We start from the raw sequence: 25,977 nt of genomic DNA on the forward strand, positions 1-25,977 counted from the left end.
GGAACCCCCTTCCTGGGCACACAGAGATCAGAATGAACTTGAATAAAGTTTGCCTTTTCCTGGCTGGTGATCTAGAAGACCATAGCTCTGTACCACAGGAGACGCAAGTTTGACAAAGCCAGATTAGCTCAAGTATATCGTGAAGTTGACACACTGGATGTTAGTATCCCTAGCACAGGGCTTCTTTAACCTGTTCTAATGATCCTTCCGCAGGTCGCGTTTTCAGAATATCCTAATGAATATCCATGAGAAAAATCTTCATACATTGGAGACCCATATTCATTGTAGATATTCTGAAAATCTGATTGGCTGTGGGGTCAAAAGGACAGGTATGGGAACCACTGAGGGCCTGATTTACTAAGCATTGTTAGCATAGAAAGAGAATGTTCAAAAAAGTCTTAATAAATCACATTCTAAGCACTTCCTTGCTGGTCAGGCTGTGAGTGACACTTCAGCAGCATTACAGCCTCTCAGCTGGTGACACAGAGCAGGGTAAAACATCGTATCCCCCTGTGATAAATATTAACAGAGAACATTTGAGTAAAGTTTTTCTTCACTGCTTTTGCAGTACCGCGGTCAGGTATTCTGGCAGTACAGCAAAATTAAGGACACTAGGGCTACCAAACAGATCTATTGTCATCGAGCCAGGCCTGACTTTACCCCCAATGCAAGGTAATGACCTGCAGTTCCACTGTCTCGAAGAGAGACTGGACTGCAAGTCCCTAAATGCAAAGGCCCAGATTAGTCTATGCCTGATGACTCGGGGCGCTCCTCTCACTGAACAGTGTCCACGCGTGACTCCTACCAGAGGATTCTGGTGCTCACCAGGGGAGGGTATTTCAGCGGGGTATAAACACTTTTGTGAGCCTTTAAGTGATCAGGGCATGCAACCAATTTATTCTTTTTTTAGTTCTATTTTTTTTTTCCCTACAGATAAAACTTCTGTTTGGCAGCAACGAAGGATTTATCCTGGTCATTAGTGCTCTGAGCCTTAAACTCTCAGGCAATGAGAGCATAGGCTTCTCATCCCAGCCTCTCACCCAGGCCCAGTGAACTGTGTGACTCTTAAGCCAATTATAGGCAAATATCTATCTCTGGAAAGATATCTATAGTTTTGCTAAAAAAAAAAATAACAAAATGGCTTGCACATGCACTTTGAATACTCTTTAAGTGAATCACTTCCTTTCTTCCAGAATAGTTAGATCTTATACTTGGCAAAAATGTTACTTTCCGTCTTTATTATTTTTGTGTGTGGAGTGCGGGGAGCTGCCAGGACCCTGCTCATGTTTACACAGTCTGTCCCCTTCCATCAGACTGCAATTGTGGTGGAAGACAAGAGAAGCTGAGAGTGAAAAAGAGGTCCCCAACATTTTAAAGAGGGTTAGTACATTTAGAAAAGCTTCTTCAGCAGTAAAGCAAAAGCAGTTTTTATGCCTTTACAATGTGATCTGCATTTTTAAGTGTAATTAAGTGATAATGAAGATATATTTAGACCTCACTTGAAAGGTGTGGGACTTTTTTTTTTTTTTTTGTTTAATTTGAGTTTTGTTGAGGATGAAAGGAAACAAATGCTGCAAAGTTTGCTTGTATTTTGGGTGTGGGAGGGATGGGGGAGAGAGCATTTCTGCCGTAATACTGAATCATCTCTTTTACACGTATGATGATATCTAAGCTAAGCATGTGTGTCCGTGCATGCGCTCCCAGCTGTATTGCTTTTGCAGTATTTTTAATAATCTTGGATTGTTCTGCCAGCAAGTCGAGCTGTACAGAGAAAACAAGCCAGAGAAATGGGGGAAAGAGACGAAGATAACGAGGGAGGACAGAGAGGAAAAGAGAGAGAGAGAGTGAGAAAGGAATAGATAATAGAGAAAGACACAACGAGAGACATAACAGGAGACAAAGAGAGAATGACAGTTAAACAATGAGAAAGTAACAAAGGACAGAGAGAGGAACAACGAGGGAGTAATGGAGAATGCTGAGAAAGAGAGAGAGAGGAGATCGTGAGAAGGCAAACAATTATTAATCTGCCAATAATAACAAAGGCAAAAGACATGCAACAAAGAAGATGGGTGCAGATAAGACTTTTGTAAAATGCAAACTTTAGGGATTACTGAGGACCCTTCATCAGTCAATAAGTGAGAAAAGAAAGAGAAGTAGGAAGGGAAAAGAAGGAAGATAGACAAAAAGGTTAGAGAAAGAAAAAGTGAGTAGAGTGATAGAAATAGTGAAAAGGAGATTAAAAAAAGGGAGTGTTTGATCATATGTGTGTGTGTGTGTGTGTGTGTGTGTGTCAGAGTAAGAGAGAGAGTATCTACTGCATGTGTGTTGGTAAATACCTGAGAGAGAGAGAGATTCCGCATGTGTGTGAGAGACAGAAAGAATCTGTGTGTGTGTGTGTGTCAGAGTAAAAGAGAGAGTATCTACTGTATGTGTGTTGGTAAATACCTGAGAGACAGAGAGAGATTTCACATGTGTGTGAGAGACAGAAAGAATCTGTGTGTGTGAGAGTAAATATATCACAGAGAGAAAGAGAGATAAAGAGAAAGAGATGGATTAAAAAAATGGTGAGTCTTTTCTGTTACTTATGTTGTTTCTGTGCTTGATGCAGTAATTTTAAATAATTGTTAAATGTGTTAGCATTCTATGTAACTTACTAATAAACAGATTGATTAAAAAAAAAAAAGAGAGAGAGAGAGATGGAGAGGATACTTCCCCTTTACTTAGGGTTTCCAGCTGTTCAGATTTTTTTTCTGGAAAGTATGGAAATTAGGAGGCAAATCTGGAAGCCAGAAGGAAAGCTAAAATATCCAAAAATTGTCTGGATTTTAGTCCTGCAAATTCAGCTGCAGCTCACGCAGTCCAAAGGCAAGCAGCTGTCCCTCCTGCAGAACGTCCGCCACCCCATGATCTGTTTGGAGAGCTCCATCTCCTGCCCAGCACCGGTGTCTCTTCTGACCCTCCTTCAGCAGGAAACATCAGCCGCTTGAACTGCGGGGGCTTCAAAGCACCGCCTGGTTCAAACTGCTGACACTTGAATCCTGTGTCGCTGGAGGGTCAGAAGTGGCGCCAGCGTCAGCAGGGCCCAAGCCAGAGCCCTTCCCACCTGCACGTGAACTCCTGGGCCATGAAAGACTGCAGCTACAGCCCTTTCCCTCCTTCTGCATCCGAGGTTAGATACAGAGGGGCCATGATTAGAAGAGAGTCTCCCAAAAGCTTATCAGAAGAACGGGCGGCCTTCCGACAGCCACAACAGCAGAAGGAGCAGCTCCTCCCATCTGAGAGACCCACAACTCCATAGCTCAGCTTCTGCCCTCACTAGAGCAGCCACTGGATTGGAAGGAAAAAAAAACAAACCCCTTGCTGCTTCCCGAGCCTGACTGTGGTCCGAGCAGACCGACTAGAAAATATTATAGCTCTTTGGGGACAGGAGGGGAAGGGGAGAGGGAGAGCGTCAGGAACTGGGTATTTGCAGGGGAGTGGGAACATTCCCAAGCCTATAAAGTTTCCTGAATCTATGTCTGCAAGCTCATGGTTGGGGGGGGGGGGGGGAGGAAGAAGGGGGATGAGGGGATCTTGAGGGGACAGCAAAAGAAGAAAAGGGACTTAGGTATTTGAGGGGGTATAGCAGAGGAAGAATGGAGACGTTGGGATTGGGGGAAAGTGGGGACTCGAAGATTGAGTCAAGGAGTTGAGCAGGTACTTGGGGATGAGGGAGAACTGGGGATTTTGGGGGAGCAGTGGGAAAGTGGCAGTTGGGTGGATGTGAGAGTGATGTGTTAAATGGGTGGGAAGGGACAAGTGAGGGTGTGAGCTGGGGGTAAGAGTAGGGGACTGAAGGGTGGCTAGGGTTGGGAGGTGGTGCAAATGACCTGGAGGATTGGGGTGAGGGGAGAGGCAGCAGAAAAGGATGGGGATGATATGGAAGATTAAGAGAGTGGGAATGGGTTGAGGAGGTGGAGAAAGAGAGGTACCTGAAGGCTAGATGGGGATAAAATAAATAAGAAAGGTGCAGGAGGCAGGGGAGTGCATGACAAACAACAGTTGAGTAGAGAGGGCTGATGAGAAGATTTGAGGCAGAAAAAAGCAGATGAGGAGGTGAGTATAAAGAATGGAAATGGTAGATTAGGAAGTGGGGGAATAGAAGATTAGTGAAGGAGTGAGAAAGTGGGGAGATAGACTTGAAGGAGGTAGTTAGGTGAAGGTGAAAAGCGGGAGATCGAGGACTGAAAGGTGAGGGGAAGAAAGGGGTGAAATATAGTTATGAGTGGCTAAAGGCAGGAAAAATAACAAAAGAGAGATGCAATTGAGAGATCAATCTCAGAGAAAGCTGTAGGAGAAGAACTGAAGAATCCAGGAGAAGAGAGAAGAAATGCAAAATGGAAAGGAGATTCTGAACAAGATCATAGGAGAAGCGGAAAAGAAAGACTGGGATCAATACGAGTAGAAAAATAAGATGTTCAGACAACAAAAGTAGAAGAAAGCATTTCATTTCTAGTTTCATGATTTTTTATTTTGCTAGCAGATGAGAAATGCATTTCAATGTATAGTTCTCCAGTGTTGCACTGCATGTGGATTCTGGCTTCTCAGGATTTCAATTTCAGCTTTTGGCTGCACATTTAAAATTTCTGGTCACTTATTCTTTTGTGAGGGTCTTTGTGTTCTGTGTATTGGGAGACCCTCAAATTTGTGCTCATTTTAAGGTAGATTTTAAGAGCTGCGCATGGCTGCACATGTGTGCACGTTTGCCGGTATATGTGCGTAAGTGGAGGGATTTTAGTAGATGCAGACGGTGAATTATTAGGCCCTATTTCCCTGTTCTCTCCCAGTTCGCCCCAGTAAAGGAGCGGCCTTCCTAAACCCCCTACCTAACCTGCCTCCCTTTTACCCTACTAGCCCCGATCCCTAAAATCCTGCAGACTATCCTACATTTTTTTATTTTACTACTTACCTGCAGTCCATAGCAGCAGCAAGTTATGCAGTTGTGGGATCCCGGCACGAGTTTGTGCATGACACTGACTTAATGGCGTTGTCCCAGCCCACCTATGCCCCGCCCAAACCCCGATCAAGTCACTAGGAGTTGGTGGAGAGGGATCTCCAGGATGTAGTGGCCTGGAGTACCCAGCCTGAAGGCTGGTGAGCCTGGGGACCAACCCAGTATGGAATGGGGTCCTTCAGGGGATCTTCCTCTGAAGGGAAGAGGCCCAAGACTTACTGTGGAAGTGGACTTTCCTCCCTTTGAGTAAACACTAGGAGTTAAAAGTGGAGAAGAGGTGATTCCTCCATTTGAGGAAGTTAGCGTAGATGAAGAAGAAAGAGGTTGTTTTGAGATGAGAAGTGTCTAATGAAGAGGGTTCTGAGAGTGTGGTACCTGTCCCTCGTGATTTTGAGTGGGCCTGAGATATGGAAAAGAAAGAGGACGTAATGATGTGAAAATAGAAGAAATATACCATGGGGAATGTAATCCTTATAACCCTGTAAGAGGTTGGGAATGTGATGTTTAGAGATCTATTTGATGTTCATGTGAAGGCTGAGTGACTGGTACTCTTCTCCTTTAAAGTACCTGTCACGGACTGGCAGGCTGGAGTCAGGGAGCACCCCCACAGAGGCAGTGCAGGGCTCCAGGACAGGACTGGGGCTGATCTTCTGCCTAACCAACCCCCTCCCCCCACAGGTTGAGCCCTTGGGTTCTACAGCCGGTAGGACTTGTCTTCTGCAGAACATCACGGTGGTGAGACAGGAACAAGGCAGGCTGGGTAAGGTAAGGCAGGCTGAAGGCAGGCATAGGCTAGGGCTGGACACAGAGCACAGACTGGGGGTTGTATACAAAGCACAGGCTGGGGGCTGGATACAGAGCAAAGGCTGAGAGCTGGATAAGAGTACAGGCTGGGGCTGGGAAGACAAGGGCAAGGCCTTAGAAACAGATACAAGACTAGACTGGGCAGTGCAAGACAGAACAAGGACTGGTCTTGGAAGGACAGGACTAGACAGAACAAGCAACAATGAACAGAAAAGTCAACTAGGCAAACCTAGCAGGCCCAGAGGCCATAAGGTAATGCAGGAAAGCCCAAGAGGGCACAGAGCATGGCAGGGAGGTTTGAGAAGCTGCAAGGCTGGAAGAGCTGGAAGGGCCAAGAGCAAGGCAAGAGGCGACAGGCCACAGAGCAAGGTAAGAGACCAAGAGAAGCCTCAAGGCAAGACAGGAGGCCTGAATATGGCGTAAGGCAAGGCAAGATAATCGGACAAGGGACAATAACAAGGTAAGGCTAGTCAGGTCAGAGAGTCAAGGTGACTCAATGAAGAGGTACTGAACTACTGGACAGGCAGGGTTAAATAGGGCTGAGGCTTGGGCATTGTGTAATCAATGAGGAGGGAACTGGCAAGGTAGTGAGCAAGGCTCGCTGAGGACCTCTGGTGGAGGGGCGACTGTGCAGCAGGATGAACCGTTGGTACCGGGAGTCTGCACAGGCGAAACCATGACAGTACCATATGGTATATTGACTGTTTATATCCCATGAACTCTGAGTATTCAGTATTTATATGCTTATCCAATTCTATTCCTTTATATAGTGGTTGGATAACAAACATAAATGAAGTTAAGAGTTTTATTTATATAAAACTGGTGAAACTCTGTTTATGGTGCCAGCACTATGAAATAGCTTTGGGGCTAGGGTTCATGAAGGGGAAGATGGTGGTCATTCTCCCTGATCAGTCCAGGGATTTTGTAATCTACCCATTGCTGTCTCCATTAAGGTTCACTTCATCATCCGCATGACCCAAAAAATCTGAAAGCACTAAATAAATTTGAGACAGACTTTCTCTCAATAGGCAAAAGGTCCCATCATTTTATATGCCCCTAAGCTGGGGTTACCTGTATATGTGGCCAAGATGAGGTATACTGCTGCTTTATAGTTTTTGTGTAGGGATTGATAGCTGTCTGCTTTGTTCCGTTTTCTCAGCAGGAGGTTCTAGGGCCCATTGCAATATTTGTAGTGCCACATTTTTCTAGGTACGGTTGTTGCTGTTTGAGTTCTGGGTGTTAGTGCTGTTTGGGAATGGCAGGTTTGTTACATAGGTGCTGGGTAAGGTGGGGGGTTTTTTTCATGTTTTTGTTTTACTGTTAGAGAAGGGAGTTTGTTGCCATTACTAAGATAGTGCTCAATTTGAATATTATTTTATGTATTGTCAAAAGTAAGGGGAAACATCCTACTTCTGCTCTGCACCCCTTACTGAGGGTGTTTCTGTGGACATGGAGTGTGTTTGGAGTAGAGGATTTCTATTCCATACTATATAGTTTGGGGTTCGTGACAGAACCCAGACCTCACCGGCATTTAAGAGGATGAACTTGTGCTATTGAATAACTTTAATAGTAATTTTATCAGGGTAGTAACTGTCCAAGGGTTTCTTTGTATGGGAAAGTATAGGAAAATGGCCTCACAGCAGGGGAAGAGAATGAGCCGGAGTGGGGATGAGGAAGAGGTCATGTATTTGAATACATTTTGAAGCTTCAAGAAAGAAAAAATGTTAAAAATCATCTAGTCTGAAGAATATGTTTAGTTTGCTAAGATTACAATGAGTTTTTAGACAGTTTGTGCAACACTGATAAAAGACAAGTATGTAGAATTTTCCCTCAAATGAAATATATGATTCCTAAAAGCCGGATGGCAATAACAGTTATGATGTCTCCAAGTGTTCGGAATTTTCTCAGTTAAAAGTTGGCAGCCTTACCTTTCCTACCCACTATATAACAAAGAATATACAAAACTCTGCTGTCATCTCAGTATCAACAGCACTAATTCCCTCCATTACCCGGCACTTTGTAAAGTAACTCAAAACCTGGTAAAACACATTATATGTTGCATTCCTGCCATACCAATATAGCACTAACTGCTAGGACCCAAACAGCAAGAAACCTACCTATGAAAAGACAGCACTGCAAATATTACAACAGGCCCTAGAATAACATTATACGTCTTATTGGGAGGTGTCTATATGAAAACAAAATAAGTTGGACTGATATAGATACCTAAATATAGACTATATGCTAACCAAATCCCTCACTGTGGTCACACATGCAGAATATACACGAATCTTCACCAAATGTAAAATAGTACAAATTAGAAATATAGTAAATAGAAATATGTAGACAAAATCTAACTAACGAAAAACCCCAAGAAGCCAGACTCTGCAGGCTATACACCAGAGAAATAGAAGCAGAAATGTATTTCCTCCTGCACTATTCAAAATACAAAGATAGATGCAAGCTTCCCCATGCTGACAGAGAAAAAAAAGACTTCCTACAAAAATATGAGCAGGAGAAATGTTTTCATAATCCTGAGGGAAACAGCAACAAACTATGTTGTATCATGTGATGAGGCCAGAAATGTAAAATGAGCAGAGAAAGAGCATCCTGAGATCTTTTCTGTTACTGTCTTTGCTGGATCTTGTAAGTTTATATATATATATATATATATATATATATATATATATATATATTTATTTATTTATTTATTTATTTATTTATTTTTTTACATTTTAACCACTTTATATATACAATGAAAATGCAACATTTTCAAGTCCATAAACTTTCCTGAATCTTTATGTGTGAGCTCATGTGTATGCAAAAGAGAATATATGTGTGTGCGTGTGTGTACACCCGAGATGATGTGTGAATGAATTTGTGGCTGTGGGGGTGCACAAGACAGAGGGACAGAGACAGAGAGACTATGTGGCCTATCACTAAACTCACGCTGAAAACGTTGTAATGTGCATGTCGCTAAAATGTTACCGTCCATGTTAAAATGCCACTTAACAGGCTATGCATTAAATTGTACCATAAATGTACTAAAAAAAAAAAAAGCCTTCATAATGTGGCTTCAGTGCCAGGATAATTTTATACCTATGCTAGTGGACAGGCTATCTCACATTCGCCTTGATTATAGGTAAGACGAATGGTAATCTTAATTGGGGATGTTTTAATTGTATATTTTATGTTATGGGATGTGTTATGTGTACCACCAGTTTGTAGGAGTGGGTTGAGGTATTATTTTGTGGAAGTATGTTTATAGTTGATATATGATAGCTGATATATGATTTTCATTAATGTATAATGTATTTAGATGGTTTATTTAAAATTGTCTTATGGGTTTACTAATACTGTATTGAAGGTTTTAGATGTGTTGTAGATCACTTCAAGCTTTGGGTATCATTCACTAAGCCACAGTATTTTTCCATGAGGGAAAAATAGCAAAGCTGCAGTAAATGGCCCTGCTGCTTTGTGATTCCATTAAGATTATGTTGTGTTTGTTCTTGTGATTAAATACTATGGGACAAAATACTACAGTAATAAATGTTCCCAAGGAATGCACTATGGCAGCCCCAGTACTATGAGGCTGTTGAAATGATGGCCAGTAGTGAGCTGTCACAGCAACCAGCCAAACTCACCTCCAGGTGCTGCCGCCGAACAGTCAGGCCCATGCCTCCTCCTCGGGCTTGCACACGAGCCTGGCTCCACAGTAAATACGTCCCCCAGCGGGAAGACTTGGCCAGTGCCTCTTGATGACATCACTTGGTGGGGTGTATTTAAACCTCCCTACGCTCTCACAGATGCCTTTGCAGTGGGTTGCTTGCCATGCAGGCAGTCCGTGGTGTAACTCATCCTGCTCATCCAGCCTTGCCTCACCCAGCCTTCCAGCCTTGCCTCATCCAGCCGTCCAGCCTTCCCTCATCTAGCCTTGCCCTTTCCTGCTCTTGCTTGGTGTCTGATGCTGCCACAGCCTAGGACCAGGTCACCTCATAGATCTGGAGACCATCTGGATTCCATAAAGTCTGACGGATGCTCTTTCATGCTCTTCCAAACCCAAAAAATTCTTGGAACCTCCTCTGGAACTCATCGATGTAATCCCCAGAAGCTGAAATCAAGAGACCTGGGGAGAGGGCTTAGAAGGGGAGTACTGTAATGTTGGCAGGTCGTGAGAAAGCACAGTGACTGGAGAATGTCATCACCAGATGTCTCCGCCGCCGAACAGTCAGGCTGTGTCTCCTCCTAGGCCATGCCCATATGCACCTGGCTCCACAGTAAATACGTCCTGCAGCGGGGAGACTTGGCCATTACCTCCTGATGATGTCATGTGGTGGGAGTATTTAAACTGTCACTGTGCACTCACAAATGCCTTCACAATGGGTTGCTTGCTGTGCCAGCAGTCCAAGGTGTAAGTCATCCTGCTTGTCCAGCCATATCTCATCCAGCATTTCAGCCTCGCCTCGTCCAGCCTTTCAGCTTTGGCCTTCCTGCCTTGTCCTGCAGTCTCCTTGACCTTTTTGCCATACCTTGTGGCCTTCGGGCCTACTAGTCTCACTCTGCCTTTCCTTGTGGCCTGCATAGGCCTCCTTGTTGGTATCTCCCTTGTCTTGTCTTATATGTACTTTGCTTTGCATTAATTTCCTGTTAGCCTGTGTTTGCATATTATTTGCCCTGTTCTTGTGGTCCTGTCCAGTCCTGCCTGATCCTCCCTGGGGTCCCTGATCCCTGGGAGTATTCAGTTACAGGCCTTGTTTCCAGTTCCAGCCCTTGTCTACTGTGCAAGTTCCTAGCTGCCACCTGGTTCCCCTGTTCTGCCTTGCTGGACTGATCTTCTTACTGATTCTGACAGTCTCTGGTCTTGACCTTGCTTGTTTGCTGCCTGCTTTGACCTCCTGCTTCGACAATGACTTCATCTTTTTGCTGCCTGCCCAGACCTCTGCCAACTATGTACTGCTCCCAGAAAGCCCTGCTGGCCATCAGAACCTGCGAGCTCATCCCAAGATAGAGGTCAGGCAGAAGACCCTATCTGGCTTTGCCCAAGTGTCCAGTTCTGCTCCTGTTGGGAGAATTCCCCATTCAGCTAATTCCCCAACCCATGACAACATGTTTCTTGTGGCTGTCAAAGAGATAAAGGACATTTAAGAGGAGGAGAATGAGAAGGTGGCAGACAAGGAAGCAGTGGAGGAGGATGTGGAGAAGGAAGAGGAGGAGGAGAAGAAGCAGACTCCATCACAAACTACAGGAGCAGAGACACAACCACATCAATAGATGTGGTGCTTCACCTGGGAAGCTAATTCTTGAGAACTTCAGTGTATTCTTTGACAGATGCCACAAGGAAATCACCGGCAACAAGGAAGCACAGCTGGTATCAATTTGCATTGAAGTTTAACAGACCTGGAGTTACTTCCAGGACAATAGCACAAGTGAAACATGGCTATAAAGACTTGAAACAAGTCCTCCAAGAAGACAGCTAAGATTTGTACCCATCAGAAGAAGATGGGAAGTGACCATGCAAGGCACATTTGGTTCACACTTCTGCAACAATGTCTCACTGAAAGTTTGGGTCCAGATGTCATTGTTGGCTTCCCAGATTCCATGGATACAACATCAACAATTCATCAGGATGAGCTGGTAAGTTACCTGTATGACAAGAACACAAAGTTGAAACACATAGCAAGAGTCTTGTAACATTCCTTGAAATGTCTACGGAAGCTGTAGAAGGTCTCAAGCCTAGCAGATGGAGGATCTTCTGTCTGGCTGGTTTGCGGACCAGATGGATGCAGGTCCTTTTGGAAGGAATGGGGGCAAACTGGGCCTCAATCTTTCAAATAGTTGGTAACTTGTTGGGCGATGTAGAGTGCAGGGCAGGGAAATTTCAGTAGAGGAGCCTCATTTTTCATATGGCAGCAAAGGGGATGCATATGTTCCAGTAAGACAATGCACTCTCATATCTGTATATTTTCCAGGTCCAATGGCTTTGCTGAGAGCACCCTGGATTCCCAGAATTGCAGGATGCAAACAAATGGACACTAGAGCTGTCACTGAGTGAAATGAATCAGAGTGGACAAGAAATAGCTTCATCCTGGAGCCTGTGCCACATACCTCACAAATGCTCAATTAATATCCGCAGATAGCACCCGGGCTACAGGATGTGGAAATAAGAGAACTAGGCTCAGATATTGTCTTCCCCAGTACTGTCACATTCATTCCAGTGAAGCCTGCAAGGAATGTATGTTAAGTAATATGTTTAATATGTAAGTTATTCTGTATGCGAGGGTCATAAAACATCTTTAAACAAATAAATCTGCCAGCCCTGACTCGAGGAGGACCCCAGCATCCTCTATGACCATTTTGTAGTATTGAGGCACAATGTATATTCAAACCCAAAGAATTTCGAGAATTGGTGAGCTAGATGCCTAGGCTGCTGTTCATGCTGAAATCTCTGCAGTGGTCATTGGACAGGCTATACACAGTAATAACAAAAATGACCATTGCTGTTGACCAGCTGACAAATTTCAGGTGACTGACACCAGGAATGTGCACCCCAATTATCAAAGCTACTCTGCCCCTTTGCACTGCATTCACACCACACAGGAGGGACCTGGGCCAGAGGTGGAAAGATTGCAGAAGAACATCCAAGATTTGGCAGGAAGAGGTTGCCATTCCCTTGTCAGGGAAAGAATTATTCTTCACCTGCAGCAGCCTTGCCTCTGCCGTATCACTTGTCATGTAGTCTCTGGGGAGTATCAGGGACCATGCAAGACATACAACACAAGCAGTGAAATGTTTTATGCACAATCATGACAATGACATAGAAGTTTTGGGATGGCCTTGTATTTTCATTTGTGACAGCAAAAAAAGCATTGCCCTCTGTGAATCTGGAAATTCATTTGCATTGTGCAAATAAATGGAGAATTCTTTTTCAAATGGATCAATGTGTATCTCTGTTACCGTCTTCCTCTCCTCAGTTTCTCTCTTGTCCTCTACTCCACATTTCCATTAATCGCTGCGGTTATATCAGTGCCGTCCATCTGTAACCCCCCAATGGATCCTGTTAGATGAGAGTTTTCAATAGCATGTAAGCCTGTTCTGAGGCATGTGTTAAATTTTAGGTTGTGGAGGATAGCTCATCACACTATTTAGCAAGCACTGCTGAAGCCTCATTTGCATGTGATATTAACTTCATTTATATGAATGTACATGCTAATTTTAGTGCATCCATGCTAGCATCTTTTCAGACTGGTTTAGGGTGCATACCAAGTTGTTAGTGCTTATCATGCTATTTTTAGCATAAACTGAATGGCCTTAGTATGCATGCTAAGTTTTGGTGCTTAGCCCCTAGGTATATGTGACTTTTTGTGAGAGAGAATCAGTGTGTGTATGAGGGAGTTTGTGAGAGAGAAAGACTGCATGTGTGAGTATGAGTGAATGTGAGTAAGAAAGAGAAAAAAGTAGATGTATGTGAGTGAATGTGTGTGACTGAGTTGTGAGAGAAAAGTCACATTAAGCTTCTACAGAATTCTATGGCTTTCCAGGAAATATATATCAAAGATAGAAACAATCCAGAGTCTTATACTCCCTCGGGGAAGAATGGAGATAATGCTCTCAGCAAAGTAGAAGCAAATAACTTTGAAAATATTTGATTTGATCAAATAAGCTTCCCAGGGTTCAACAAATGGACACTAACCTGAAGTATCATTTAATTTCTATAAGTTTTATTTGCTTAATGAAATTTTCGATAACTTTTTCTGGTTTGGAGACAGAAAATGTGTAACTAACACAAAGCTTGACACATATCCCAATATAAAATAGTCTGCTTAGGCTGATACTTCATAAAACAAACCTTCCGCAGAAAAACATGTTGTATTTACTTATGCATGTTTAGGTAAATGAAGCCAAAGTTGGAAAAACAAAGCAGGGAGAGGGCAGACAGCGGAAATCTGTTTTAACTTAAGTTAAAAAAATTTTTTTTGACTTTCTTCCAAAATAAATGAGGTTGCTATGTGGAGATAAACAAAAGTGCCATAGAACTTGATTTAGTAAAGTTTGATTTTTATTGAGAAACTAAACAAAATAAATTAAGTGGCGTGACACAGAGCAACATATGTGGGGGAGGAGGCGTGAGTGCAAAGCTAAGTCAAAAAATAAAGTAATGTAACGCGTTTCTAATGTTAGCAGCAAGATCTATTCCTGGTTCAGTATATGCAGTTGTGTGCAACAGTTTAGGCATTCCTGGACAAATTGTATGTTTCAGTGAATCTCTAAGGGGCAGATTTTCAAAGGCTACGTGCGTAACCCAAAAAAATCTGCCCCTGCGTGCGCCGAGCCTATTTTGCATAGGCTCGGCGGTGAGCACAAGCCCCGGGATGCGCGTATGCCCAGGGGCTTTAGAAAATGGATGGACCGGGGGCGTGGCAGTGGATAGGGGCGGGGCCATTCCCAAGTCCTCCGGCACAGCGGCTTTGCCGGAGGTTCGTGCGCCGGCAGCTGGCCGGCACGAGTAACTCCATCAAATAAAATGGGGGGGGGGGGGAGGGATTTAGGTAGGGCTGGGGGGTGGGTTAGATAGGGGAAGGGAGGGAAAGGTGGGAGGGATCCAAAAAAAAGTTCCCTCCAAGGCCGCTCCAATTTCGGAGCAGCCTTGGAAGGAACGGGGAAAGCCATCGGGGCTCCCCTCGGGCTCGGCGTGCGCAAGGTGCAACTGTTCACCCCCTTGTGTGCGCCGAGCAGAGCATGCATGTTATAAAATCAGGCGTAGATTTTAAGATCTGGCCCTAAGTGAACAGAAGCTGACAACCTCCCTCTACATCTTTCTGCAATTTTAATGCAAAATTACTATTTATTTGTTGAATTTAACAGATTGAAAATAATAAAACAGTGAATATGGCATGTGTAAAACTTTGGACACCCTTCCAGTTGATTCATTACTCCTTTTTTTTTTTTTAAAGTTGTTAGTATGGCCTAAAAAGTTGATTTATTATTATTTATTAAAGGCTTTTCTATACCGAATTTCTTGATACAAATCAAATCAGCTCGGTTTACATCAAACAAGTAGGAACTATAACCAACCAAACAGTAAAGACAATTTGAAGGAGAGTAAAGTTACATTATATCAAGGATGTGTAACTTGGAGGAGGAAATAATAAGGGGGGACGAGAGATTAAGATATACATTGATTGACTTATTAGGCCTTCAGTTAGTCAGGTGAAGACAATTCCATAGTGAACAAATATTTTGACCTTTCTAACCTCTCAGGTTGTGATTGTTGTTCAGTCTACTTTCAACATCCATGGGCTTCTCAAAGCAACTATCTGAGTATTTGAAAATAAAGTAATTCACTCTTACAAAGCAGGCTATAAAAACATATCTAAATATTTCCAACTAGCAATTTCAATTGTCAGAAACATTGTTAAGAAATGGAAATTGCATGGAACTTTTGAAGTCAAGACAAGATCTGAAAGACCAAAAAAGTTTCTAATAGAATACTTGAAAACTGGTCAGATCAGAAAAACAGAACCCACAGATCAGTGCAAACAACCTGCTGAAAAGTTTAGCTGACAATGGAGTACTTTTCCATAAATCCACAATACAGCATTGCAGTAATAGTTTCTTGTAGGGATGTGAATCATTTTTGAACAATTAAAATTATTGTCCGATAATTTTAAAATTGTTCTAAACCGTTAGAGTACACAATACAATACAAATGCCCACGATTTATCGTCAGGAGCATTTATATTGTATCGTTAAATAGGGCACGGGAATTATTTGGGGGAGGGTGGGAAAACCGGCACACCAACACAACCTCTAAACCCATCCCGACCTTTTAAAACAAATTCCTTACACTCCCCCACCCTCCCGAACCCCACCAAAATGTTAAATTACCTGGTGGTCCAGTGGGGGGGGGGGGGGGGGGGTCCCCGGTGCGATCTCCCGCTCTCAGGCCATCGGCGCCATTTTGGCTACCACTGATAAAAAGGCGCTGATGGCCCGGAAAAAAAAACCCACCCCGACCCTTTTCAAATTACCCCTTTGCTTCTCCCACCCTCCCGACCCCCCCGCCCCCAAAAAACCTTTTACTTGTACCTGGTGGTCTAGCGGGGGGTCCAGAAGCCATCCCTTCAATCGTGCCGGTGCCGGTGCTGGAGGTTTCAAAATGGCGCCGATCACCTTTGCCCTTACCTTGTCACAGGGAGCGACGGTCGCTCTCTGTGACAAGGTAAGGGCAAAGTACTGGAGCTCCCAATTTTTAAGAAGTTTTGAGCCTATGATATCCTTTTCCCCCTTCCCCATACTTCCAGTAAAATACTTTATTTACCCTGGTGACTACAGGGCTGGAAGAAAAGGGCAGATACCAATTGCCCCCCTCCCTTGCTCTTGCCCAGCTAGCACAGAAATCTTCATCATCCTAAATGCCGAGTAATACTTTTAGGATGCAAAATCCCAAGGAAAAGGTACAGTATTGGAGGTGAAATTCATCTAAGCACAAAGGAAGAAAGGGATCTGGGGGTAATTGTATCTGATGATCTTGAGGTGGCCAAACATGTGGATACAATGATGGCAAAAGCCAGAAAGATCTTGGCTGCATAGGTAGAGCAATGGTCATCAGAAAAAGGGAGGTGATATTGCCCGATAGGAACCTGGTGAGGCTTAATCTCACTCTTCACCTTATCACTGTTGAACGCACAGTCTTTGACTAAGAAAACCCACCTACTGCATGACTACCTGCTAGAAACAAACACTGACCTTTTTGCAGTCACTGAAACATGGTTAAAACCAGAAGACATCGCCATTATCAACCAACTCCCTACGCACTCGCACAACATATTCTCTATTCCTAGACTCAAAAAACGAGGAGGCGGTCTCCTCCTTGCAGCAAGAAAATCATTGGGAATGGAGCTAAAAACTACTATATCATCACACTCCCTGGAATTCGCAGTATTTAAAGCTGCCCACATACAAATTGGTCTCATATACGCTACCCCAGGTTACCTAGAATCTGATCCTTCACCTTTGATTGAAAATATAACCAAGCACATTAATACTGACACACCAGCGATACTCCTGGGGGACTTTAATCTTCACGTGGATGTATCTCCGCTCTCTCCGAGCTGTGAAACATTCCTAAATACACTAAACTTCATGGGTTTTAAACAACTAATTAAAGATCCTACCCACAAAGCAGGCCATACGCTGGACCTCATTTTCATAAATCAGCAACTTTCTTCCTCCTCTCACCCCACATGCCTCACAATCCCTTGGTCGGACCATAAACTGATCAACACTGTACTAAAAATAAACCTACCTACTCCTCCAAAAAAGCTAAATAACACTATCCAATTCAGGAAAATATGCAGCCAGGAGACAATCAACAACAGCCTAACTACTGAACTTAACAATCTGGACCTCACAAACGCGGACTCAGCCATATTATCCTGGGACAACATCACCAAAAAAGTGGCCGATACTTCATGCCCAACTATCACCAAAGCTGCCCGAACAAATAAAGACAAAAAAACCCCCTGGTACACACCACAACTAAAATCCATAAAACAGGAGCTCAGAAAAAAAGAACTTCACTGGCGTAAAAATCCAACAGCTTCTAACCTCTCGACATTCAAGTCCACGATGCACCTATACAGAACATCCATCCTCCAAGCAAAAAGAGATTTCTACTCACAAAAAATACACCACTTCATCTTTGACCCCAGAGCGCTCTTCTCACTTATCTCATCCCTCACGAAACCGCCATCGACAGACATACCAGATGATAAAGCGGCAAGTAAAGCAGAAGAACTTGCAATTTACTTCAAGAATAAGATCCCAAACCTACTAATGCAGTCCAAGAACAACAACAATTTTACACCAGTCACACCACATATTACCTCCCCATCACAAAAGACATGCCTGAGAGAATTCGAAATGACTGCCTCTTTAGAGATAGAAAATATCCTAAAAAAAATCAAACCCTCCTCACATCCTCAGGATACCATTCCCATCAATCTCCTCATCTCATGCGCTAAAACCATATCCAAACCCATTGCACAAATCATCAACTGCTCCCTATCCCAAGGGCTAGTCCCAGACTCTCTCAAAATGGCAATCATAAAGCCACTCCTGAAAAAAACCCAACCTCTCACCAGATATACCTTCCAACTTTCGCCCAATAGCTAATCTACCGTTCATCGCTAAAATCCTAGAACGAGTAGCAAATAAACAACTCACAGAATACCTAAATGATAACAACATTCTCTCTCCAGCCCAGTTTGGTTTCCGCCAATCTAGAAGCACAGAAACCCTCCTAATCTCCTTAACGGATTCCATATTACTGAATCTTGAAAAAAGATGTCCTTGTCTACTCATCTTACTAGACCTATCAGCAGCATTTGATACGGTCAATCATAACACATTAATAGATCGTCTGTCAGACATTGGAATTAGAGATACAGCTCTCAACTGGTTCAAATCGTTCCTTAAGAACAGACAATATAAAGTCAAGGTCAACAAGGAAGAATCTCAACCAATCACCTGCGACTTGGGAGTCCCTCAGGGATCATCACTCTCACCAACCTTATTCAATATATACCTCCTACCACTCTGCCAACTCCTGCTCAACCTCAAACTCATCCACTACTTATACGCAGACGATGTACAGATTCTAATCCCCATCACCGAATCACTCCAAAAAACTCTGGATTTCTGGAACACATGCCAACAAGCCATCAATAACTTACTCACAAGCCTAAATCTTATCCTCAATCAAAACAAAACAGAATACCTACTCATTTCTCAAGATGGAACCTACTCACTTCCCAGCACCAACTTATCCACCCAAATAACTTTTTCACCACAAGTCAGAAATCTAGGAGTTATACTTGATCACCAAATGAATTACAGAGCGCTCATCAATAACATAGTAAAGGACGGATTCTTCAAATTACAAGTCTTAAAAAGACTCAGACCACTACTCCATTTTCAAGATTTCCGATTGGTTCTACAAGCGATCATACTCACGAAAATAGATTACTGCAACTCTCTTCTAGTAGGCCTACCAGCAAACGCCTTAAAACCATTACAGATGTTGCAAAACGCTTCGGCAAGGATCCTAACCAAGACCAACAAAAGAGACCACATCTCACCCATTTTAAAAAGCCTACACTGGCTGCCCGTCAATTTCAGAATACTCTTCAAAGTGCTCTCATCAATACACAAAGCACTACACAACCTAGCCCCACTCATGCTCAAAACCCCTCTCCAACTCCACACCTCTACTAGACCAGTGAGACATGCCTACCGAAACAATCTCCAGATACCACCAATGAAATCAGCTTTAAGTAAAAGAGCATTCTCCACAGCTGGTCCGAAACTCTGGAATACGCTCCCGCCGGAACTCAAATCAGTGCAATGCCCCATTATTTTCAAAAAAAGGCTTAAAACTTGGCTCTTCCACCAAGCTTTTCCATAACAGACAGCGCAAGCTTCTCTGCCAAGGTCCCCCTTTAAATCATCTTCTATCAAACCATAAGAGAACTATATAAGAACATCAGCTATTGTCAACAACCTATAAGAGAACTACACAAGAACTAGACAAGTTCAATTCTAAAAACTCTTTGAACCCCTATTCAATACCCCATAGAACAACACAAAGAACTCCATAGATCATCACAAAGAATTCCCCAAAGAATTCTTCAACTTTAACTCCTTGGCAGCCCAAAAGTACAAAATGCAATTCCCAACCTCCTGACAGTCTTAAAAGCTATAATCAACCCCACACAGAAGTTATCTGCCTCTGCCTATATTAGGCTATGTATATTGTATTTCTTTGTTTAACCCCATATATTCATTTCCAAGTTATTCTTCCTGTTCTCTGTAAGACATTTGCTTGTCACTGTTATTGTTCAAAATGTAAACCGAATTGATCAATAATTCTGTTATTGGAAAGTCGGTATAGAAAAAACTTTAAATAAATAAATAAATAATGTGGAATAATGTGTGCATTTCTGGAGACCACACCTTCAAAAGGATATAAACAGGATGGACTTGGTCCAGAGGGTGGCTACCAAAATGGTTGTTGTAAAGCATATGAGGACAGACTTAAAGATCTAAGCATATATACCCCAGAAGAAAGGTAAGATGGGGGAGATATAAAAAAGACATTCAAATATTTCAAAGGTTTTCATGCACAGGAGGTAAGCATTTTTCAATGGAAAGAAGACTCTAGAACGAGGGATCATGGGATGAGGGTGAAAGGAGGTAGACTCAGGAGTAATCTTAGGAAATATTTCTTTACAGAGAGGGTGGTGGATATGTGGAACAGCCTCCCAGTGGAAGTGATGGAAACAAAACAGTGTCTGAATTCATGAAAGCAGGGGATAAATATAGGGGATCTCAAATGAAGTGATGGGAATTATAATGCTAAATTAATTGGTCAAATGGGCAGAGTGGATGGGCCATACGGTCTTTTTCTGCTGTCATGTTTCTATAAACTTTAAATAAACAGTTTTCCAACATTTGTGTCTATAGTTTGAATGTATTTTCTATCTCTGCAGGATCTTGGCTTCTTCTCAGTTTCCTCTCTGCCTTAGACCTTCTTTTATCTTGTAAAGCTTATTTTCTAATCTTTTTATCATTTGTTTATCATTTATTATTTTTCATCCATGTGTATAACTCTTTCTATCCACCAGCTATCTCTCCACAGCTCACTTCCTGCCACTTCCATCTCTCTCCTCCTCCTGGTATCACTCACTCCTGCCACTTCCAACTCTCTCCTCGCCTCTTCTTTCCTCTTCTCTCCACCATGATCCCATTTCTTCTTATAACCCTGCTCTTAGCTCCTCTATCAATCCATCACCCCCAGCCACATAGCTCCTTTCCCAGTCCTCTTCACCTCTTTATAAAGTTCCCTTCTCTTAACTACTTACCCTTGCTCCTCTTCTTATTACAGGCCATGTCCTTTCTCCTAGCTTGTATCACCTTTTCCCTTCTCTCAGCTAATGTCCCCTTCTCACAACCCATATCCCCTCTCTGTCTTCTCTGCTATTCTCCAAGACCCTCTCACTCTCACAGCCTGTATCTATTCCTCTCTCTCTTTCCTACAACTCTTCTCCTAGTTACTTTTCCCTTCCTCTCCCATCCAGATTTCTTTCTTTCAGTTCCTCTCCCAAGGGCTGGAACATCCCATTAGGCGAACTAGGCGGTTGCCTAGGGTGCCAACCATTAGGAGCCGAAGAGCGGCCATGTGGGGCCATGAGTGGAGCCTATCCCTCTCGTGGTATTGTGCCTCACTCTAAGGCCACTTTGATGTGGGCTGAAAATAAATGGTTCATCAACAAAATCCTGCAACTGTAAATGCACACAATTTTCAGTGACATTGTCCAGCTATCAGCCTTACCCTTATTTAACTGCAGCTTTGATTTTAAGCAGGGATGTGCTGGAATGGGTTTCTGGAATCCCCTTGTTCAATTATTTCCTGATAGTAAAGAGTGCCAAGCCAAGTGAAGCAGAGTGGCAAATGGCCCCGGAAAGGAAAATGGCAGCATGTCGCTGCATCATAGCGTTGGGTAAAGACAGAGGAGAGGAAGGCAGAAGGATGAGGTATAGATCCAAAATGGAAAGCATGTACCAGCCAGCAGGGTGTACTAAAGAGTGAATTGTAATTTGCTTCTCACAACTGTCATGATGCTCAGACTCCACCAAATTAAATCTCATGCAATGTTATTCCATCTTAACCTATCATGCTATAGCAATTGTTTTTGCACTTTCCATATGCTGATTTTATTTTCCTTGTGTTTGTTTCCTCAGGAAAGATGTATCAGGTACTTGCCTTTTCTTCTATCTTATGGATTCTTTTTGTAAGGCCTTCCTATGGATGCCCAGAAATCTGCCAGTGTTCCACCAAAGCTGCTGACTGTGCCTACCGTGCTCTTCAGTTTGTGCCCAGTGGTTTTTCCTCTAATTTAACACGACTGAGTCTTTCTTCCAACAGCATAACATCACTAGATCGGAACTCCTTTGTAGAAGTCATCCAGGTCACCTCCTTGTGGATTACACACAACAAGATCCAGTCAATTGAGAAGGGCACCTTTGAAATTCTGGTGGGACTGAAGAGTTTGGATGTTAGTCAGAACCAAATTATAGACTTCCCTTGGGAAGATCTGAATAATCTCACCTCCCTGCAACTTCTGAAAATGGACCATAATCACATGGTATACCTTCCTTGGTTTGCTTTCCGCACCCTGAAAGACCTTAGATCCTTGCAGATTAGTGACAACAAATTCACTACCATTTCTGAGAAAACTTTTGACTCTCTAAGTTCATTGTCCTATCTTCAAATCCATAACAACCCATTTAATTGTACTTGTCACCTTATGTGGATAAAATACCTGCCTGAGAATACCTTGATCTCCATTCCAGAAAAAGAGCAGATTATCTGTTCCTTGCCTGAGAATCTCAAAGGTACTCCACTGTGGAAACTCTCTAACCTGCCATGTGTAGCTCCATCGGTTCACTTGACCTATCATCCTAAACTGGAAAATACCGAATTATACAATGGATCTAAGCTGATGCTCTACTGCAGTGTCACAGGGAGACCACAACCAATCATGAAGTGGAAAATCCAGACCTCAAGTAAAGTAATTGAGATCAGTGAGTCACACATGTTAAAAGTGGGGAACAACTTACCCATTCAGCCCTCCAGACAGAGCACAGAACGTTTTTTTGTCTTTAAAAATGGGTCTTTAATCATTCCTCACGTGAGCAAGCAAGAGGAAGGGACTTATACTTGTTCGGCAACCAATGAGCTGGGAAGTAGTGAGGAGTCCATCAACGTCTCTGCAGCAAGTTCTGAAAAATTTGAGCTACCTGGAAGTAAAGCATGCGATGCTATTGAAATGGCTTCATTTCCACATGGGCAGAAGGTGGTGATCATTTATCAGTCTAGAGATGGAATGAAGAACGGTGGAGGAATCTTATTCCATGCGCCCGCTTGGCTTGGGGTCCTTGTTTTACTTCTTTTGTTCTTTTAGCCAAGGCCATTGAAGATCCTGTGACTGTTTATTTGCGATACATCTCTGAAATCACTCACCAGCAGCAGGTTGCCCCTTATTAGCAAGAAATAGATTAGGCAGACTGTAGCCTAAGGCTTGTTAAATCATTTCTGCATTCTAATGAGGCATGCCCTGTCACATACCACACCAAATCCAAAGGTCTGATCACATTTTTTTGGTCAATGGTTATCCTTAGAACAACAATACACTGATATTCAGCCCTCTTCATAGAAATTATTCTACTAATTGTTTTTGTAGTAATTATCTGGGGGGGGAGGGAAGGCATGGGAGAGTGTAAAAATGGCAGCATTGGGCATTTATAGAATGATAAAAGTTGTAGACGTGAGAACTTCCAGTTAGTTAATTACAGGTTATATTTGCTCAGATGAGTAGTCTGTGCAGAAAGTACATTAAGGTGTGGCTTAAGATGAGTAGATACTCTGCCAATAGTTTACCCTTTTTCTATTTGGAGAGTAGTTGGCTACAATCATAAGCCTTGATAAGTTAAGGCTTGTTTATACAGTTGCTGAACATGAGTGCCCACCACTCATGGACCCACCTCCCTACCTCCCACAAACCCTGAGTGGAAGGGGGAGGGGCAGCAAGGATGATACAGGGCCCAGAGAGAGGCAGTGGACATTCCGTCTTGGCCATGGGGATGTGGAGATGGCTGGGTGCAGTGGCCATATTCTGGTTGTCTGTCTGTAAGGAGCAAAGACCCAGCCCCTTTATTACTTATCGGAGTATATAAACCAGTGAAGAGAGATACTGATGTCGTCAGCCATAGGAAAACAGCTGGTCCACTGTGATAAAACAAGCATTCCTCCTAAATCAGATCTCATCAATGACTGTCAAACTAAGAAACCTATGGATCATTCTCAAATTACTTCCTGACACACTCACATTTCCTGAGCTCAGCAGAACCCAGGTCCACATGGCAGTGCACAGCAGGCCAGTCTATTCACTAGTTTTCTGAATATAATGTTATACATGGATAACTTTATATAGCACATTTAAGGACAAACACCACAATTATTTTAACCATTTTCAGGCTTATGTTTTGTTTTAATCATTATTTTACAAGCAGTATAAACATGTAATCACATCTTAAGTGGCCTATTTATCACCATGAAATAGCACAGACCAAATGTTACGTCCAGAAATACTGTTTTGTGTATGTAAATGAATTATGCATTCTGGAACTATGAAATGGCCTTGTATGGGGCTAAAGAGAAGCAGCCAGGTGACTGGTTGATAAGAGATGCTTTGTGAAGGTAAGGATAGCTACGTCTGAGTTTAGAGCCACCGTGGTGTGGCCATGTTGCTGGGTTTATAGTGCAGGGAAGAATGTTTTAATTTCCAGCTACTGATAGTATATGCTTTACCTATAGCAAATGAGAACTACTATGCCTCTTGATTATTGTTCTGGAGCATGAGTGCACTTTTTACATCCAGCTGCTGATACATAAGATGTCTCCCCTTTATAGTTGTAAACTAGTGGTCTCGCACAACAATTGAAACTTTTGGTACCCTCATGCACTGTTTCCTGTATGCTGCGCACACACACAACTTGCATCCCTCCCACTCACAAGTGTTTTTACTTTGTGCGTGGTCAGGACTTGTATGTAACCCCACACATCTCTCAGCAGGCAGTAAGAGACTACACCGTGAAACAGACAGCACACACAGGCCAGTCATCTTCTTTAACCCACTACCAACCTAGGTCCAAAATAGTGTTGCAAACCTTGCCATTGTCTCTGGCCTGCCCTCTCTCCCCATATCCCCTACCCATGATCCTCCCCTCCCTTACCATCCACAGTCAATTGGAGCTGGCAGGGGGAGAAGGTGAGAGGAGTGGTGGCTCCTTAGCTGTGTACTGCTCCTTTGATAGTAGCAGGGGAGTAGGTGATTTGGAGACTGGAGAAATAAGCTGAAGGGGGTTGGTCAAATTTGGAAGGGGGGGGGTGTCAGCTGAAGAGGGGTGAGAGATAGGAGATCCAAAATGGGGTAGAACAGAGAGAGAAAATAGCAGATGAGATTGGGGTGGAGAACACAGAGGTTTGAACAAGGAGAATCTGGGTGAGGGGAAGGCAAGAAGGGTGAGAGGACCTACAGTCATATGGGGATTGGGAAGTGGGATGACTAGGGATCAAGTTGAGGAAAAAGAAGGAAAACAAACTGGGTGGGGGGAGACAGAGATGGAAAAGGAGGTGAGAGATAAGAGGAATGGCAGTAGGGGCTGCGAGATAGAGCTACATAAAGAGAAAATGTGAGACGGTGATGAAGGATAAATGTGGGGAGGGGAGATAATGGGCAAGGTGGAAGAGAGAAGGATAGGAAACGAGAAAGAGATAAAGATAAAGAATTAGAACAAGGGACAGATAGGAGAGAACAGAGGGTTAGGGAGATAAATGGAGAAATGGGGCTGGAGAAAGTGGAAGGAAGGATGACAAGCTCAGGTTAGGCAAGGGAAGAAAAGTTAAAATATGTGAATAAGAGGGGATTGGGAAGGAAACAAGAAGAGGGGAGGAAAGAGGTTGGAATGAAACAGAAATATTGGGCTAAGTATGTGAGGAGAGAGGTGAGTTATAAGTGGGAGACAGCATGACTGGAGACTGAGAGGAGGAGAGACAAGCAGGAGGAAAAATAAATTGGAGAGATGGAAGGTGGAAAGAGTAGGGCATAGCTGGGATGAGCAGGAAGAGGCTGAGAGGGAGAAATGTTCTAGCATTTAACTTTCAAAAGAATGACTGATGAAATAAGGAAAATAGAAAAAAAAAACCCTAAAAGATGCAGCTGCAAAAGTTAAGAGTTTACATCAGGCAGGAACATTGTTTAAAAATACCATCTTGGAAGCCCAGAACAGATGTATTCCTTGCATTAAAAAAAGGTGGAAGGAAGGCCAAATGAATGCTGGCATTGTTAAAAGATGAGGTGAAAGAGGCAAAACAAATTCTTGCAAAAAATGGAAAAAGGATCCAAATGAAGAATATAGGAAAAAACATATGGACTGGCAAGTTAGATGCGAGACATTGATAAGGCAGGCAAAAAGAACATTTGAAATGAAGCTTGCCATAGAGGCAAAAACTCATAATAAAAATGTTTTCAAATATATCTGTAGGAAGCCTGTGAGGG

General features: G+C 43.0%; 1 protein-coding gene across 1 annotated transcript; it reads left to right on the forward strand.

Moving 5' to 3' along the window:
• Positions 1-1,255: 1,255 nt before the first annotated feature.
• On the forward strand, positions 1,256-25,675 carry LOC115075091 (immunoglobulin superfamily containing leucine-rich repeat protein-like). The gene is made up of 2 exons (XM_029575272.1): positions 1,256-1,380; positions 21,599-25,675. The coding sequence occupies exon 2, from the start codon at positions 21,604-21,606 to the stop codon at positions 22,819-22,821; it is 1,218 nt and encodes a 405-aa protein (XP_029431132.1). The 5' UTR covers positions 1,256-1,380; positions 21,599-21,603; the 3' UTR covers positions 22,822-25,675.
• Positions 25,676-25,977: the final 302 nt, after the last annotated feature.

Source organism: Rhinatrema bivittatum, chromosome 13 (genome assembly GCF_901001135.1).
Source record: "Rhinatrema bivittatum chromosome 13, aRhiBiv1.1, whole genome shotgun sequence".
Taxonomy (NCBI): domain Eukaryota; kingdom Metazoa; phylum Chordata; class Amphibia; order Gymnophiona; family Rhinatrematidae; genus Rhinatrema; species Rhinatrema bivittatum.

Coding starts and splice junctions, on each gene's coding strand:
- LOC115075091 (XM_029575272.1), top strand. CDS start 21,604: ATGTATCAGGTACTTGCCTTTTCTTCTATCTTATGGATTCTTTTTGTA.